Raw genomic sequence first — 19,452 nt, forward strand, 5'->3', positions numbered from 1 at the left:
GGTGTCTCCTCCTTCTAACTGTTGCAACTTTGTGTTTGTTTAGGGTGGTACAGAGGTTATACCTTAAGAAAAAAGTCCAAGAAGGTAAGTCCTTTTTTCTAAACCTCTGCATTTCCATTCATTCATCACATCAAGAGAGGAAATCAATCCCATCCCATTTGTGTCTTCGAGTTTTCTGTATATATCTCTTTCTCTGAACTTAACAAATGTGTGGGCTGACACATGGGCTACCCTGAATTGTTTTCTTTTGAACAGTATGTGGGCACAGAAACACCGGCTCTGCATCCGTGGTGGGACTGCTGGGCTGTGGCTCAGTGCTGACCTGTCATCACTAAAGGCACAGTCCTCTTTTCCTGGTAGAACGTCACATCCTGTTTAAGCTCGGGAGGTGGGAGAGAAGGACCCTGGGGATAATGACTTCAGAAAAAAAAAATGCCACTTATGATTTTCAGTCTTATATTATCCTTGATGACCACAGATTTGCAAAGCTCATGCGTGCTTGTTTTCCTCTTGTGCAGAACTATTTTAAACTGCCTGACTTGCTTGCAAAAGAAAGGTTCTGCTTTCCAGGGCCTTTTGCCTGCGAGGCTCTTTGAACTTCTGAAGCCAAGACCTGCAATTATGCCTTGATCCTTGTGGCGGACACTCCCTGACACGGTTCTGTTGTGGCTTTTCTGTTTTTAGCTTCGCAAAACCTAATTACAGCCCTCCGGTTTTATTCTGTGATTTTTGAAATAATGTCCATTCTGAGCTGTGATTAGGCTCTGTCCACGTTAACTCACACACTTTAATATCTACGTTTGCTTGACAGAGGGTTCGTTTTATTTCTGTTTCTTAACTCTGCCTCTCATGATCTCCTTACTGGGCTGGACTCCTCATGTGGTCCTGAGCCTGTAACTTAAGGCCTCCGAGGTCCGGCGGCTGAAGCACAGGACCTGCCTGCCCAGCTTCCCCCAGAAACCCTGCAGCCGGGCCCTGCTGGACAGGTGGGAGCTGTTTGTCCTTTGTAGCTGTCATTTTCGAAGGGCCCAGCTCGAGCCACATTTTTTCTTCTGAAATCCTCATGGGAAGACCAGGCATTTGCGAGGCCTTTAAAGATACTATGGTTTCGTAGTTGGCCCTTGCACGCAGTGCAGAGAAGGGACTTGGCCCCCAGTCATGCAAACTCCCAGGAGTTCTGGAACGATCCTTTGTCTAGGTATTCACACAGATGGAGTTTGTCTGGACTAGTTTGAATGAGCCCGGCTGGAGTGGTTGCTCATTTCACGCCTCTGCGTGTGTTGCCTCTCTGCCTTCCACTCCCCATTCTGTGGCTTCATGGTGCCCGGGAGCAGGTTTACTGAGATGGAGGGTCTTTGCTTGTGGACACGGGTGAGGCTGCCTTGTTTATCCTCTTCCCTCTCCACCTGTGTGCACACCTTGACATTACCTGGGCTCCTGGAGGCATCCTGGGATTTGGGCATGTCCGGAACAACTGGGACCCTGTGGAGCCCCCAGCCTCGGGGCCCTTTAGTCCGCTTTCTTGCTCAGCCATTTGTCTTCCTGCCTGACCGCTCCTGTCTCTGTGGTAATTCTTTATGTGAAATTCCAGCTTTCCGTGTACGCAGGAGGAGCGTGAATCTGGGGTGCCCATGCTCCTCCCACACAGATTAGTAGCTGTGGTTTCTGGTCCTCCTGTGTAAATCCTTTGGGGCCAGATGCCAGGGAAACGCGGTCAGAAGCTCCTTTCACACAACAGGTGCCTGGAAACCACCAGTGCCGGCCGCTGAGTAGATTTCCGCTGCGCGCACTAAATCTCACACGGGAAGCCCTCCGGCTGTGCTGGGCAGCCCCGGATCCCAGCGCCTCTTGCCCCACTACCCGCTTTCAGGTCCTTGTTTCTGCCTCACTCCAGAGAGGGGGCTCTTTGTTTGCTTAGGAAGCAGGACAGCAAGTCTTGGTTAAAGCCCCTAGCACTTTGCCGTCCGCACCCGACACTGAACTTGCACTTGAGAAACTCTCCCTTGCACACTGTGCTGCTAAGCCCCCAGCCCCCATGCATGCTGCCTTTGGGGGATGCCAAGAGCTGTGAAACTGGTGTTTGGTAGTTGTGTGGATTGGGGGAAATTTGCCCACTTTCTGTATTTTCTCACATGGCCCCTCTTTTGGGAGGTTGATAAGAATCTGTGGGTCAGGCAAATAGTCCTCCATGCATATGTGATGATAAGTGGTGGAAATCAACTTTCCATGGCCACTTTAGCTTTTCTGGAAAGAAGGAACTGTCGGAGACCATCATCAGAAATTGTTTTTAGGCGTCCTTTGGCTTTGGAGCTGCCTGAGTCAAGGGCATCAGCAGACCTGAGGTGCATGCAGTGGGGAAGACACAGGCCAATCCTGTGCACTTTTTTCCTGGCACACGGATCGCTTCTGTTTTCTTCCGAGACATCTGTAGTCTCCGTGAAATGCAAGCAGGCTGAGCTCATACTTCCTGTTTGCCCCACTGTGTAGTATGGGAGACTTACCGTAAGCCGTGCAGAATTAAGAGCGATCCAGCCATCCCTACCCTCCCCTTGTCAGGGTGGTTTTTGATTTTCGGTTGGTATTCAAGTTGGTAATGAAATTACTGTTTTTTTCCCCTCCCAAAGGGTATATTTCCTGCTTCATATATTCATCTTAAAGAAGCCATAGTTGAAGGAAAAGGGTGAGTCTGGTTTTAATGTTGAAATGAAGAAACATGGTGATTGCATTTGACTTTGCTGTTGGGCCACATGGCAGGGCCTGTTAGGGGGTTGGCTGTGGGTGTGAGTGACCGTGATGGGACAGGAGTTCTGGCTAGAGAAAGGGGGCTTGGGGTAGAGATGTGTGTACAACATGGCTTTGGACCTTTGAAAAGTCTCAAGTCAGCACCAGACCTGCAGCCGTGCCTCTCAGACCTGAAGCTGGTTTTGGGTAGCATTGGCCCAGTGCTCTGTGCTTCTCCACGAGCAGTCCCACTGGGTAGAGGCTCCAGCCCCCCAGCTCTGAGTCCATTTTTCTGGAAAACTTTGAACGCTATGACACCAGTGGAGTTTAGGGTAAAGCAACAGTTGGTAAATTGGGATGTGTGTGAATTTACATTTTGTGTAATTGTCATGTATGTTTCTTAGAGGTTATAAAACTGATGTATGAGATCATTAAAAGGACTTTTATAGAACGAGAACCCATTAGACAGGAATGGCAAATGAATAGCCAGGTGTGAACTTGGAAGAAGGAGCATTAAAATGTTTTCCTTTTTTGTCTCTTCTACATCTTCACCCTCAGTTAAATATGGAAATTATAAAATTACTAATCATATGATTACTGCATAATGACATCTCTTCGGCTGATTACAAAATTGCCTTTCCAAGCACTGTACTTTTAACATATGAAAAGGACTTGCTCGGGTTCTGTAGTTGTGTGATGGGTGATTAAAACGAAGAAAATAACTTAGAGGCATAGATGGGGATGACCTGTAATACAGTATTTTTTTATAGCGATAAAATGTTTTGTGTGCAGAGTTTTAAAGGGAAAGAAAAAAAAAAAAGCAAAGTTTTGACTCTTGTAGAAATAATGGAACAAAGTCTGCATTGAACGTATTTTACATCTGTCTGTATCGCAGTCAGTATAGAAGTGAGACCGTGATTAATTTTTATAAGAGAGCACTGTGAGTATACAAAAGAACACATAGAGAATGTAATATGAAGCATACTAGTAATGTGAATGAGAGATTATTTTGATTCTCAGTGAGTAGAGTCACACCCACATAGACAGACACATTGCCTCCCGTTTCTGGGGCTCGTGGGAGATGCCCCAGGTTGAGTGACTGAACGGTGCACCGGGGACAGAAGCAGTTAAGAAACAGTTTCTCTGCCTATGCTTTGGGGCTCCCTGTGTTTTCTCCCCACTCTGCTACTCTGGTCCTGCCTCTCCGCGGCTACTCCCACCCACTCTCAGCTGCTTTCTGCCTCCCTCCTTGTAAAGACCCTCCTGCCTTCAGACTTGACAGGTGGTCTCAGCACTCCTCCTTTCCTCCGGAGATCTGTGGACCTCGACCTCCCCTCCCTATGGTCCTTCCTCCTTTCCAGGGCAGGGTGCTCTGTCATCCCACCCCCCAACCTGCCTGCTTGCTCTCCAAGGTCATTACCCCATCTCTCTTGGTGGGTTTTTTTCTTTCTGTGTCCCCTTGACTCTCACATCCTTGCTGTGTGCTGGCTGCCACTGATTCTCTACCTTTTCTCCCATAACCAAGGCTGTTCCCATTTGTCCTCTCTCCCATGCTCCCGTGGCTTACCAATGTCTCCTCATGTCGGAGCTTCCAATATCTTCTCAGGGCTGCTCTTCTGGTGTTTCCCTGCAGTGTGGGACACTGGTGGCTAGTGCCTTCACCGAAGCCCCTTGTTTATTCTGATGCTTTTGTACCCTGTTTCTCTTGCCTCCTAGCCTATTTCCCCACTGTCCACTACTCCCAGGGGACTCTCCTTGTCCTTCTCCTAGCCCTGTGTTGCCCCTTTGTTTGACATGGCCCATGTTGTTGTGTTTCTTCTCTGTGGGTGATGCTTAGATCGGGGCCTCCAGCCCTCACTGTCCCTTAATGCCTAGCCTGATCATTTAGAGCCAGGTGACTAAGGAGCCACCCCTGTTGGCTGAGCGTCTGCTGTGTCCTGCCCATCCTTCCACGCCCCGCGTGGTGTTCTTTCTCTAGGTCTTACAAACAACGCTATGAGGCAGCCGCTGTTGGCTTTGTACATTGCTGACCCTTGCAGGTAATGAGGTGCTTACGAGATGGTAATACAGTGAAGCCAGATCTGATACAGAAGAGCCAGTTGGCATATTCGTTCCAGGGACAGATCGGACCTACAGAGAGGGAGAAAGTGAGAAGGATCCAGAACCGAGACCAGGACACAGTGTGAGCAGTGGGGCCTTCTCTGTGTGGTGGAAACAGGGTCCCCTGATGGAGCTCCAAGTTTCGGGGAGTGAGTGCAAGAGCCCAGTGGACTCAGCACGAAGTTCAGGATCTGGAGGACAGAAACCTCCCAGTTACTGCCACACATGCTCATCCTGCGAGAGAAGAGAAATCTGTCCTCCGGGGCTTTCTACGGATGGCATCGCAGAGTGTGATGAACCGCATTTTCATCAGCGTCCTTCCTGGGAACAGCGGAGACGGACTTGGCCTGGCTGTGCTAACAGCCACTTTCTGTGATAGACACTGACGACGTCCCATCAGAGGGGAATTCCTGAAAGTAGTTTTGTGGGGAGTGGTCCCATACACCTCGGACATCTCGTCACTGCTGCTCCAGGAGGCGCAGGCTGCCACACCTGTCCACAGAGCCTGGCCTTTTCTCAGGGACTCCACTGTCTCTGTCTTTGGGAGTCCCCACCATCAGCTGGTCATTCTAGGCCTAAACCCCAATGTGAGCCCAAGTGAGGGTCCCGCCCACCGAGATGGGCTGTAGCCAGAGCTGGTGGCTGGGGCGGGGGGGGGGGGGGGGGGGGGGGGGGGGGGGGGGGGGGGGGGGGGGAAGGGCGGTGGCTAGCTCAGAATCCCTGCACATTCCATGTAGTTGGAGTATGGTCTGTTCTGGATGCCCAGTTTCCTGAGCCTCCCTTCCATCTCTCCCGCAGTCCCAAGTATTCTGAGCCCTCCTTTCCAGAGCCTGTGACTGGAAGACAATGGCTGATAGGATTTAAAAAAAAAGGCACAAAGAGATAGCAAGTTAATAATAAGTCCAGGGTTGCTGTTTCGGGGTGCAGGGAAAAGGGAGAAGGGTAATCGAGTGCTGGGATCAGATGGAGTACCTCCGGACATCGGAGAGAGCTGAGGCCTCATTTGTGTTTCACCAAGGGTAACTGCTTCATGTATTGTCATATAGTGAGTTTTATGCATGATGGAAATGTAAAAATCATCTTAACCCGAGCCTGCATCTTAACGCGGCACAGACTGGCTCTAATTGATGGTGTCTGTAAGATAGATGGGTACACATATTATGAATGTACTCTCCGACCCTGGTGCTCTGAAGACTTCTAATGGGATATTACTTGCCGCCTCTGTCTTACCTTGACGTGCGAGGTGGATGCCTTTACACGTAGGGAATGTGTGAACACACTTGGGCTGTGTACAGAAATGCCCTGTCGTTCTTAGAGGTGTGTGTGTTCATATGTGTGGACACAGTCTTGTTTGTATATTTTCTCTCCGTTTGCTTAAATATTTAATTCTGTGGACTTGCTTAAATATTTATTTTTATAATAAATATATTGCTTAAATTAAATTAAAAAAATATTTATTTTTATAATAAATAATATTGCTTAAATATTTAATTCTGTGGACTAGATTTGGGATTTACAAGTACAACTTGCAGACTCTGATGAAGCCATGAACGTGGCTGTCCTTTCCTCTTTTCCCTTAGGCAACATGAAACGGTCATCCCGGGCGACCTCCCGCTCATACAGGAAGTCACCACAACACTCCGAGAGTGGTCCACCATCTGGAGGCAGCTCTACGTGGTGAGAAAAGGGGATGTTGAATCTAAGCTTAAAAACAGAGAACGGTCTTTATGGACCTTGCTGTACCAATGGGATTTTTTTTCCTTTCCCTGGGAACCTCAAAAGCAGAACTTCTGGGACTGAGTCATGCTCAGGGCGAAGAGAGCCCATTATTCTGGCCACCCTCGGGGGCTGTTTGTCCTCTTGGACCTGCTTTGCATTGGGGTGCAGCCATGCTCACTGTGACAAAGCACTGGTACAGGGAAGGGCCAAGGATTTCCGCCTGCTTGTGCAGAACGGGAGACCGGCTGCTCGAGCACTTTGGAAGACAGGAGTAGGCAGGCTGCATTGATGAACCCGCAGCGTTTATATTTTGATCATGAAAACTAAAATCTGCTTTTAAGCTGTAATGGGTGCTTATTTATGGATGCAGTAGAGAACAATTGCTGTTTATTTATTTATTTATTTCTTTTGCCATTGTCTGTGTCTTATCGTTTGAGTAAGACTACGTAGTCTTCCAGACCTAAGCGTGCCTGTTACAGAGGTGGGGAAGTTATTTGCATTCTGGCTTCATGTATGACTGTCCGGTTCTCTGGTTCTCCCAATCACGGGAGAAGCCTTATTAACGCAGGGAGGTTGAGACTCTGACATCTTCCATTTCCTATTCCCTCGGGGCATTTCTTTGCACATAAATTCCTATTTGCAGAAGATTACCTTTTGTTAAGCCTGTATTTCTATTCAGAGTGTTGATTTCTCATATGCTAATGTTGTCAGCACAAAGCAAGGGCTCTGGAGAGAAGTCAGCGCGTCGATTTCTTGGGAACACAGAAAACTTGCAAAAGTCCCACAGCTGCTCTCTGGGCAGGCTTGTTGTTTTTGATTATACAGTGGTTTCTTGTAAATGCACAGTAATAAGCAGTTGCAGTAATTGGTCATCAAATGTTCTCAAAAACCGAAAAGCGTGAAGTTAGCCATGAATGTTTTGTGTAAATCTGAGCAATTTTGTAGTCGGTCTTTCATGTTCAACTTAGCAATTTTTAAACAAAAATATGGCAGCAAAACAAACAGGGCTGATGCTGAGTGATCCGTTAGTGGGCATGGCTCTAGCCTTCCCACCCGGGATAGGCATGCCCGGCCATTACCTTGGTTTCCTTTTTAGAAATGCGGGTTTCCCTGTTGTGGACTTACACTGTTGGATTTGTACAAAGCTAGAAGAAATTCCTTACAGTACTTTTCTACGAATTGGTTTTTTGCTGTGCTCTGTGGTTGTAGACAAGCTAGCAGAATATTATGGAGTTTAGATATTTGATAAGGCTTTAGGAAAAATGAATTATTAAGAGGAGATAAACCTAGTTGTGGCATAAACCATTATTTTGGCCATTTAGTTATTATTTAAGAAATCAACACTAGGACAATGCTGGGAAGAGGAGTTTGTGGGGTACAGATAATCTACTGGGATGGGGATCATAGGAATTGCTAAAAGAAGGTCACATGCTAGAAATAGTGGGATGAGAGGTTCAGAGATGTAGAGTAGAAGTTATTTTAAAAAGTAGCAGTGGCCACATTTTAATATTTATAGGGACCCTGTTTAGAATTTAATCAAATTAAGTGTTTCCTAGATTTCTTTTCGTGGAAGGGAACCACTGGCTTCTTTTAGGAGGTAGGGGCAATCCCTAATTTCCTTGATGAATTGTGCTCTTGGCTGTTGCAAAACTGTTGCCTTTTTTTGGTACCATCAACGCCTTCAAAATATGTAGAAAGTGATAAAAATGTGAATTTGTGTTTTCCTTTTGATGTAAATGCCCCAAGAGCTTGTAGATTAAGGTTTTACTCCTTGCAGAACTGCTCTGTGTGCGCTGAGTGAACCCTGGCACGTGTGGTTCCGTGTGATGCTATTCCCTCCAACTCGGCTGATGCCAGGCCCAGGTGGTCAGTTGCTTGGTGCGCTGAGTGTGGCACAGAGCACAGTCTTCAAATATTGAAGACTCCATGGCAAGATTTTCAGGCTCACACTGAATATGTGGGAGTTCCCGGGTAGCCGATCTTCGGGCCATGGACTTCTAGATTAGTTCATGGGCTCAGTTTGCAGCTCTACGTCGAGATCTTGCTCTGGTTAACTTCTCGATTCAGGGGCGCATACTCAGAACGTTGGCTGGAATATTGAGGATTGTGTATGACTTCTTATCCTTTTGATCTGTGAGTGCCTGATGGGAAGCAGACTCCATATCATGTGTTCCTGTTTCATGCTTTTGACATTGATTGATTCCCATCACGTAAAGCCCGCGCTGCACGTGCATTTGGAAAACCATCCGCAGTGCTTGTTTCTACCAAGAGCTTCACGCATGGCTTTTGTCCCCCCTGCAGCAAGACAACAGGGAGATGTTCCGAAGTGTGCGGCACATGATCTACGACCTCATTGAGTGGCGGTCGCAGATTCTTTCTGGAACTCTGCCGCAGGATGAGCTCAAAGAACTGAAGAAGAAGGTCACTGCCAAAATTGATTATGGAAACAGGTTTGTTTATTTGAAAGATGATTTCATGCTTAAATTATCCAATCTAATAACATTACCCTAAGCCTTGAGGAGGCTGAAATCCTATTTTATCATAAAAAAAATTTCTAACATCACAATAAGGGCGTAGTTTTCATTTTTGAAAGGATGGGTTATTTTCTGTTGGATTCTAAAAATCAGGAGTTTTCAGAGACATTGTCGAAGCCTGTAGTGATCTGTGGGAAGCTGGGGCTGGGGTGGTCTGTCATTTTCACTCTTCCATAGGTGGCACCGCTGTGATTTTCCCTGACAAGGGACTTCTTTTGTTTTCTGCTCACAGTTCTTGACTTGGAGTCCAGACCTAGGGGTACTTTGTGCAGTAACAAGCACCGGGTTGCTTTGTGGAACCCTAAGTTCTAAGAGTTGGAAGGGACGTCAGAGGTCACCTTGAAACTTAACACCGGGCCAAGGGCTCCAGGTTTGGCAAACGCAGATACAGCCAGCGAAATCTGGATCTCAGATAAACAACTAATTGTGCTTTGTGTAAGGATGTCTTTTGCAAAAGTTCCTGTCTACAGTGGGCCTCCACTCGGCTCTGCTCGAATGCCTACAGCAGTGGTGCACGCCCTTCTCCACAGCGCGCGCCGGGCGTGCCGGCGTTGGGAAAGCCTTCCTGATGCCGAGCAGGGTCGGGCTGCCTCGTTCCGATTCTGCCAAGTCTGTGATCTGAGTGAGGCCCTGCCCTTTCCCACGGGATAACTCTCTAGTTATTCCTATAATGTCAGAGCTGCAAGAAGCGTTTAAAAATGATCTGGTCACATGATTCCCAGACGCTGGTCTGTATCAGAATCACTCCTCCGAGCTTTCAAAATATAAAATTGTGGGACCTACTCCTGAAGATTCTGATTTCTAAGATGTGGAAGGCTGGCTGGAAATCACAGTTTTTAAAAATAGGGTTGGACCATGCTGGATTGCAGATTGGGGAACTTCTGGAAGAGTCAGAAGCTCTCATTTTACATATTAGGACTGTGTGCTCAGAGAATGGGAGAAGTTTGCCCCCAGCTGTTTAGCTGAAAGGTTCCCTGGGTAAACTAAAGAACCTCTCTGTAAAATCAGAATTATAACATAATGTTGTTTTCTAGTGCTTCGTCCTTTCAAGTGTGAGAAGTTTCTAAAAAACCATTATTACTTAGATGTAGTATTTGGATTAAAAGACCTACAGGAGAAGGTGTCTCCTCCCCACCCCCTTGCCCCACTAAATCTGTGTGTAGGATATTAGATATTGTTGCAGGGAAAACCATTTCATGAGGACCTGCTTAAACAAGAAAACGACGAAGAACAACAACAAACTTTTGGAGCTTTGATTCTGTTTTCTGTTGGAATATTGTATTTTAAACTTATGTTCAGAAACCACCTGCTTAATTTGGCTGTGGGAAGAACCAAAGTACATCATGTCATGGAACAATCTAGTTAAGAAAGGAAGTGTTTCAAAACATAATTTACTACTTCGATCGGAAATACAGCCCTTATTAAGACAGTTTTTGACCTCTTGCTCTGTTAAGTTCTACCTTCATAGTAGAAGCTCACTGTGAATCAGAGCCATGTGAGCACTGGTTGCTGCAAAATATACAGAATGGTTGGCATGAAGAAGACCCCTGACAGGCCACTTCCTGTACCATTTTCCATGTGGCATTCTGGAAGGAGCCTAGACGCGGCCATGAGAGGGTTCTGGTTCAGAATCCAGGCTCTGGGTTCTTCTAGATGGTTCCCTGAGCTTTGATTTCTGCTTTTGTGAAATGGATCTGACCACCTGTCATGGCAGGAGTGAGAGGAGGAGCACATGGCAAGATGTATGCAGCAGGCTGGTACATAGCCTGGGCCTCGGCTCCTTAGGGAGCCTGATTCTCTGTGGCCTGTGGGATCTCTGGCCCCCTCCTCCTAAATCCAGGAGCTTTGTAGATAGGCCTACGCCAGCACTGGCTCTGCCCATACAGGAAAGGATTCTCTACCCACCTCATTAGCATTGACCCTACTCATACCAGCACTGACTCCTCCCAGGGGCAGGTTCATGGTTTGGATGAGCTGTGATATTTGGGAGAGGGGCTTTCCTCATTAGTGGAACATGTTGCAGAGACAACTGATGAGAGCCCAAAAGCCTTATTTTTTTTTCTTTTTTAAAAATGTTCTTCTCTTCCTCTTGAGGCACCCCTCAATCACTGCAACTACTGAGGCTGTTTTCATGCAGAGCAAAAAGCCTCTGACTCTTTGTTTAAAGGCCTGTTTACCCTCCTGTTGCTGACAGGCCCAGTTGGTTCTGCTTCACCATCAGTGGATTTACTCAGCAGATATTTACAGGGAAAAACAAGGTCTTTGTGCTGCCTTTCCAAATGGTGCAGTGGCCCAGCATATACAGCAGAATGATCCCGCCTGACATGGCACCAAACTCCTATCCAGTGTTAAGGTGTGTGACCTTCAGAGAAGAGAGGTCAGAGATGGATTTGTCTGGTTGGAGTCGTTATTACCAAGTCAGCTTCCCTTTTAAAACTGTAACTGTTAAAGGTGTTACTAATTGAAATTTATCTTTCCTTCAGCAGACTCTTTACGTTGCTGTATGCTTAAAAAAAAACCCCGAAAAGTTCCTGCTTCTATCGACTTGTTAATCACAGGGAGAAAATCCCAAAGGCAAAGTATAAGGCATCTGTGGTTAAGATCCTCATATCTTATTAAAAAGAAAACCATAGCACATCACATAGCACAGCTCCTGGTTTGTTTCTTTACATAATGGTCTTTGTTTATTCTTTAAATGAAAACTGTGCTAAAAATCACCTAGCAGTTTTCTTGGATTTGGGGAAACAGAGTGTTGCCCAAAAGACATTTCTAGATATAGATGGACAGACTTATTAGACAGATGCTGCTCGTGTTTTAAGTTGGCTACTACGTCTAGCCATCTGGCCAGAAAGTTGCTTAATGTTATTGTGGGTAACTTCCACATGTTTGGTGTTGAAACATAATAGAATGTCTTTATCGAAGATCTTCTGGTGGGATTATTTGGGGATTAGAACTGGCTGTACGTACAAGGAAAGCTGTGTGATAAAACTTACCAGAATAGAATATACCTCTGCTCCAGCTCTTCCTCCCTCTTCTCCCCAGCTTAGTGATGATGGGACAGTCACAACCACCAGTTTTGAGTATTTGGGCATGTGGGTTTGTATGCCATTGCATATATATACATATATATGAGTAATGACTATGTACATATAGACACTCTGTCTGTACATGCTGTATATCCCACCCCTCCCCCGAATATACACAGCAGGTGTATGCTTCAAACTGTCCATGCTGTTTACGTAGTACTTAGTAACCCACACTTCAGAGCCCTTGGTTTGTGTCCATGAAGTTCTGAATTTTTCTTGTTGTAGAATTCTCGACCTGGACTTGGTGGTGAGAGATGAAGACGGGAACATTTTGGATCCAGAACTAACTAGCACGATCAGTCTCTTTAGAGCTCACGAAATAGCTTCTAAACAAGTGGAGGAAAGATTGCAAGAAGAAAAGGTAAGTTCTGTTCTCCAGAATGTGCCCATTTACGTTTGGAGTACCTTTCCTCCGTAACTGCTTTCAACACTAATAAAACACCAGCGAAGCCCAGAATTTGCACTAGAAAATCCCCGAAAAGCACAACTGAACCGCACACTTCATGTAGTGACGAATGGAAAGGAGCCCAGGTCAAAGCATGCTGCTGATGACCGGAAAGAGTTTCATCCTTTGGTGGGGGAAGTGTTGTACAACACTTGCTCTGTCTGAGGCAGGGTCTTAATGACATTGACTTCATGTTCTCATATCATGGGAAACAGGACTTGATTCTGCATTTCCTCTTTGATAGGAGCCCACGGAGTTACATACTCTAAGCTCGACGAGGTCAGGGAGCACATGTCTCACTGATATTCTTCATCCTCTCTGGTCTGTAACGGGATCTTCTCTCTAGCAGCTATTCAGAAATCAGCTGATTGAGTCAGCCATTCATTCAGCGAGTCTTCATTGAGCACCTGCTGTGTGCCTCCTCCTGAGGACATAACTGTGAATAAGACAGAAATGTCCTCGGAGGATTTAGCCGAATGCAGAAACGAAAATTAAGCAAGTATGCTTGCAAACGCCATTGTGATTGATTGAGGAGACCCTCGAGTACCTGAGGACGGGATTCAGGACAAACTCTGATGGGATTGTGACCTTTGCAGAGGGTGTAATTACTTTTCCTTTGGGTGTGTGCATGTGTTGAGAACTTGAAGTGGGGCAAGGAAGTGACTTGTGGCTTTGATGTTTTATGCCAACTGGTTGCACATAGTTTCTTCTGTCGAAAATACAGAAAGCGAGGGTTAATGGTAAAGAAAGTGAGGGAGACTAAAGAAAGCGAGGGTATTGCTAATTTCCACTTTCTATTTTATTTCTACTTAGTCCCAAAAGCAGAACATAGATATTAACAGACAAGCGAAGTTTGCTGCCACCCCTTCTCTGGCCTTGTTTGTCAACCTCAAAAATGTGGTTTGTAAAATCGGGGAAGATGCCGAGGTGCTCATGTCTCTTTATGACCCTGTGGAGTCCAAATTCATCAGGTCAGTGACGCCTCCCTGCTGCAGGCTTTCCTCTCTGGTTAGTGGGTTAGTGTTAGGAGAACGGCACTGGAACCGCCATACTTGTTGCTGTCACAGATAGCAGTGGGGTTGTCCGCTGGCCGGGCTTCCCCCAGCAGCTGAAGCCAGTGCTGTTTTGGGACTGCATAATGGCAGGGCTTGGGCTCTGGGCCAGCGTCCCCTCTCTTCTTCCCTGCACGCATGTGGGTATTTGAACGTAGAGTTTGGTCTTGTAATGTTTTAGGGATCTGGTAACTGACGATTGAACTGATTGCTCCCTGCGTTGTCCTTGCAGGGCTTTCTGTTTCCAGACCGCCCCCTTTCCCCCAAAAGAGTATCATTCTTGTCTTAATCTTTTAAGCTTTTAGTTTTTTGTAAGTTTTATTTTTGGACCTTTGGCCTGTTGTTATTTCTGCAACACGATTGGCTGGAAAGCAGCATCTAGAGCAGTGCCTGCTACAGTGCTCTCACTTAATATATGTTGAACAATTTGTTGAACAAAATAGTATAAATGTAAATATTATAGATCTCGTCTCTGCCATTCCTGTTATTTGTAATACGGTCTCTTTTCCTAGTTCTTGCTTTTGTCTCTCAGTATAACTTTCACTTTGTCCATATGGAAAAATTATGGTTTAGATTATGTGTGACGTGTGTATGTGTATGCATTTAAAACTGAAACTTCTTCCTTTATATTATTCACATTTTTTTTTTAGAGAGAAAGCATGCACATGCGTGTGAGGGTGGGGAAGGGAAGAGAGAGAGAGGGAGAGGGAGAGAGAGAGAATGAATCTTAAGCAGACGCCACTCTTAGTGCGTGGCCTGATACGGGGCTCGATCTCATGACCTTGAGATCTTGACCTAAGCCAAAATCAAGAGTTGGGTGCTTAACCGACGAGTCACCCAGGCACTCCTGTATTATTCAAAAATTAAAGAGTTAGTATGTGACAGAAAACAGAACAAATGGATGAATTTCATCCTCATTTCTGATACGGACTTCATTTCTTATTAGGATTCAATTTGTGTATTTAGCATAGTTGTTTGTTATAGGCTGTGAACTAGTCGTGCAGTGTTTTTTTATGCTGTAAATGAATGAATGCTGGATTTTGGATTATAATCAGTCTAAATAAACCAGTAATGCTCTTAAAATAATGAACTTTGAAATGACATTTGCAAATAGTTCCACTGCAGTTGTAACCCTAGACATGCCAAATGACAACCCCTCAAGGTTTTGTACTGACCGTTCGCGACTGCTATCTTGTGTGGGAGATGACTTGCATGTTAGTGGAAGAGCCGCTCTGTGTGGCGTGGCTGACATTTCTGAGCTCGTGCAGTCTCCTGCATCGTGGACCTCCGTGATGGTAATCATAAATCAGTGTGGGTGTCTGTTTAGTGCCCTGTTGTATTTGGAAAATGAATTCGCTTTTATTTCTTTTGTTTTCAAGTGAAAACTACCTGGTTCGCTGGTCCAGTTCAGGATTGCCTAAAGATATAGACAGATTACATAATTTGCGAGCTGTCTTTACTGTAAGTACACCCAAAGCAGTTCATTTGAATCATCCACCATCCTAATGATTATTTTTAATGATCTCCCTCTGTCTTTCCTCCCTGCTAGAGCATGGATCCTTGGGATGCCTGCAATCCATGGGAATTCAGTAATAACAAAATGCCTTCCCAGAGCTGTTCTGGGTCTCTAGCTTCCCTGTGAATCCCCGTGGCAGAGATCTACCCCAGCACTCTCTTAAACTTGTATCTGAAGTTTGCTTAACATTAATCGACTGTTGTTACTCAGTTCCTTTTTGTTATGTGAATAACTTATTAAGATGCTAAAAAGTGGTCAGAGAAGAGCATCTCAATCCATCTTTTTACTGTCTGTTTCAACTGAACCTGCACTGAGTAATGGTTCTCTAAAATAATTTATGGAAATTAATATTTCTAGGACCTCGGAAGCAAAGACCTGAAAAGGGACAAAATCAGTTTTGTTTGTCAAATCGTTCGAGTGGGTCGCATGGAGCTGAGGGACAACAACACCAGGAAACTGACCTCGGGCTTGCGGCGGCCTTTCGGAGTGGCCGGTAATGCACCCCTCTCCTTTTCCTGAGTTTCAGGATCTTCACTTTCACTGTGAGTAGGCGCTGCTGCAGCTGAATGCTGGACAGCGGGCTGCTCTGATTTATAAACTCTTCTGTTAGAAGAAAAAAAGTCTTCTTTTCTTTGTGGTTTCTGTGGACACGTAGCTCAGGAGGCTTCAGTCTGCAAGTTTCAGATGTAAATCATATATTTGGTTTTCAAGCAGATCCCATCTCCTGAGGGAGACCCTGACCCACATTCTTAGCCTGGAGGAAAGCCAGCCACTGGATGCTTTCAGGGTTTCTGGACTTGGTGATCGATTGATTTAGGAGGGAATTTGCACTGAATAGTCAAAAGTGATGAAGAGGTAGAAGGAGAACAGACCGTGAGGAGGACATGGTTATCTTGAAATAGGTGTCGTCTGTCCTCCATGTTTGTGTTCTGTTATTTTGGTGACAGCTCAAGGAAAGGGAGAGATTAGTCACATCTGCTGGGGGGAAGGTGAAGGTGTCCCCCCAGTCTGCTGGGGGAAGGTGAGAGTCTCTCCAGGCTGCTGGGGGGAAGGTGAGTGTCCTCAGTCTACTGGGGGAAGGTGAAGGTGTCCCCCCAGTCTACTGGGGGAAGGTGAAGGTGTCCCCCCAGAATGCTGGGGGGGAAGGTGAGAGTGTCTCAGGCTGCTGGAGGAAGGTGAGAGTGTCCTCAGACTGCTGGGGGGAAGGTGAAAGTGTCTCTCCAGTCTGCAGGGAGAAGGTGAAGGTGTCCCCCCGAATGCTGGGGGGAAGGTGAGAGTGTCCCCAGTCTACTGGGAGAAGGTGAGAGTGTCCCTGGTCTGCTTGGGGGAAGGTGAAGGTGTCCCCGTTCTGCTGGAGGAAGGTGAGGTACCCCCAGTCTGCTGGGGGAGGGTGAAGAAAGGTATATGTCTTTGGTGTGAAAGATAGATATTTGAATGTAGTGATTCTTGATGCTAACTGTACCTGAGAGCGGTTTGGAGAACTGTTGAAAAATGTATTCTTGCCCAGCCCCCCAGCCTACCAGTTAAAGTAGAATTGCTGCTTAACCAGCATCACCTGTGAGCCACTATGGGCCCTGCCGTGAGGAGGACACGGTTATCCTGAAATAGACAGCAGACAGTGGGCCGCTGCCGTCACGCTGTCTTTCCTCCTTGTGTCACATGCGGCGTTGAGCATGCCGGTGGGGCTGTCCTGAGGTCGTGAGCACCTGTGATCTACTCTGGACGTCCTCCCACCGGCTGTTCTCTCCCCACCTCAGAAGGTGGGTCACCCTTTTGGTAATCAGCTTCTGCCCATTGTGGTGCAATTCCCATTCCCACACAGGAACTTAATTTTGAGGTTTTATCCAGAATAACTTCTGCGTGTTTATGTCGACAGAGCCCAGATGAACGTGTCGTGGACCTTTAAGCCCATAGTTCCCTGGAAGCCTTCTATGGAAAATATCATGTCACATTTCTCTCTTAATATAGTGCAACAGTGGGGATATAAAAATTACGAAAAAGCAAAAAGCATCGTTAAGACATATGTCATTCAGAATTCCGTGTAGCCGGGCTTGTGCCGGACTCCTAGCCAGAGCAAGAACTTCTGTGACGCGGGCCAGCGCACCGCAAGCCGCCGTGAGGGAGACACCCCATGAAATCTGTCCGTATTGTCACGGCCTTCGCCTCCGGGCTTGGGAGGGGGTCCTGGGAGCTGCCGGGAGGGCGGTCACTTCCAGCACATAGAGGATGAAGGCTGCCTTCTCCTGCCTGGATGCGAGTCCCCATCCTTGCTTCCTCGCTGCCTTCCTGCGAGACTTGGCTGGGTTCCTGATGTGTTCCCGGGGCAGACACTGGGATTGTTTGACCAGGGGACAAACTCAGCTGGCGGGATCAGCTCTGTGACGGAGGAGAGAGGTGTGCAGACACATAGGCAGGTGGTCCACCGTGGGTTACGGGCAGCAGGTGGTGTCCGAGGCTCAGATTCCTTATGTCGTGGCCCAGAGTTCCAGGCTGGTGCTGGAAGTGTGGGCTTGGGCACGGGAGCATCCAACGATAGGTGCACCTAGAGCCTATTGCTTGCATCTAAGAAGGCTTCAAGCTGGGAGCGTCTTCTGGAAGGTGGAGCCTGCGGTCCAGGCCACACACTGCAGAGCAGCTGCAACCAGAGGTTCCAATTCGTGTGTGCTTCTGCGACCTGCCTCTCTCAGCACACGCATAGGCTCTTTGCTCTGGGAGGAACACTGGTATAGCAGAGGGCGTGGGGCTGCGTTCTGCCTGGGAGCATATCCAGGGGCTCCCTGGGCTCCACTGGACCAGCCAGGAGTGGGCATTGCCCCTCATCTGGTTCTCTAGAGCCCTCCCCATTTCTGGGGGTCAGGTGGTAGAAATGGAAATTGTCCGCATTTGAAGTTGATGGCTGTGGACACCAAGGAAGGCACCACAAAGAAAGAAGCAGGCCTGCTGCCCACCTCTCTGCGGTCAGGGGTGGTGATCAAGCAGAGAGAGGGTTACTGTCCAGGATTGTTCTTCTTGGGGTCTCAGACTGTGTCAGTCAGAGCTTGACCAGCAGAGATTTTCTGGCTCTCTGACTTGGGGCAAGGTCATCCAATTGTGTCCTTGAGCCCGAATTTCCTTAGTTGTGCAGGAGGTGATGGTGAGGAATCGCTTGTCTGGTGTGCTTGGAAGAGTGTCCACAGATGGGGGCGTGCAATGGGTTGGTGGATGGTAGTGACTTTACTATCGTGATGTCACTCGGGGGAATGCGAGAACTTTCAGATGCCCCAGAGCTGGGCCAGCCAGTGTGGTCGGCCCTGGCCACAGGCGGTTGTTATGTAGAAGAATGAAATCAAAGGAAAAATTCGGTCCTACCACCACATTTCAGGTGCTTGTGGTTCCAGAACATCTCATCACAGGACGTGCTGCTGGGCAGTGCATCTCTAAAGTGTCTGTTGTGTCCTAGGCAAAGGAATGAATGAATGAATGAATGAATTTATTTTTAAAATTATTTTAAAATAGAGAGAGAGAGAGAGAGAGAGAGAGCGAGCGTGCACAAATGGAGGAGAGGCAGGCAGAGGAAGAGGGAGAAGCAGGCTCCCAGCTGAGCAGGGAGTGTGACATGGGGCTCGATCCCAGGACCCCGGGATCATGGCCTGAGCCAACCTCAGACGCTTAACTGACTGAGCCACCCAGGCGCTCCCAGGCAAAGGAGTGTGCTAAGTGGAACTCTGCTGTTTGAACCCCATTGGGCCAGCATTTTCATATAACTTCATTTTTCTTTTGAACATGGAAGTGCTGTAAACTCAGCTATTTCAAAAAAAACATTGCCACCGCATGGTTTATGCTGTTGTTGGTCAGAAGACAATCTGCTGTTCCTCTTTGTTTTCTCTGATTATAGCACTTACACAAAACAATGTTCTTTTCTTGTCCCCAGTGATGGACGTAACAGATATCATAAATGGGAAAGTAGATGACGAAGACAAGCAGCACTTCATTCCCTTTCAGCCGTAAGTATGGAGCCGTCGGAGCATCGACGAGATAGAACATGGAGAACATGTGTTTGTAGTAATTCTCTTGGAAATTAAGTTTATAAATTCAGCACCAATAGAGATTGCTTCTTTTCTAATAATGAAGAATTTGTGGAATCACTGCCGTCCTGCATGGCATTTTTGTAGCCCCAAGAATCTTGGGTTACAGTTGCTTTATGGTCTTGCATGGAGAAGTTCTCTGTGTGTTTCAGGGGAGTCACCTTATATCACACGGGACACGCAGAAATACCCTTCTGTGAGCATGCGTGTTTCTC

General features: G+C 46.9%; 1 protein-coding gene across 2 annotated transcripts in view; it reads left to right on the forward strand.

Moving 5' to 3' along the window:
- Window positions 1-19,452, forward strand: part of LOC111145075 (dedicator of cytokinesis 1) — a 506,031-nt gene that overhangs the window by 63,948 nt on the left and 422,631 nt on the right. For both annotated transcript variants that reach the window (XM_022499695.1, XM_022499696.1), the window contains exons 3-11: window positions 44-84; window positions 2,625-2,680; window positions 6,402-6,498; window positions 8,842-8,990; window positions 12,386-12,521; window positions 13,419-13,576; window positions 15,037-15,118; window positions 15,531-15,666; window positions 19,084-19,156. In XM_022499695.1, coding sequence (XP_022355403.1) covers window positions 44-84; window positions 2,625-2,680; window positions 6,402-6,498; window positions 8,842-8,990; window positions 12,386-12,521; window positions 13,419-13,576; window positions 15,037-15,118; window positions 15,531-15,666; window positions 19,084-19,156 — 928 coding nt within the window. The remainder of the gene's footprint in view (window positions 1-43; window positions 85-2,624; window positions 2,681-6,401; window positions 6,499-8,841; window positions 8,991-12,385; window positions 12,522-13,418; window positions 13,577-15,036; window positions 15,119-15,530; window positions 15,667-19,083; window positions 19,157-19,452) is intronic.

Source organism: Enhydra lutris, unplaced genomic scaffold (genome assembly GCF_002288905.1).
Source record: "Enhydra lutris kenyoni isolate GAN:26980312 unplaced genomic scaffold, ASM228890v2 scaffoldscaffold12, whole genome shotgun sequence".
In the NCBI taxonomy this organism is placed as follows: Eukaryota; Metazoa; Chordata; class Mammalia; order Carnivora; family Mustelidae; genus Enhydra; species Enhydra lutris.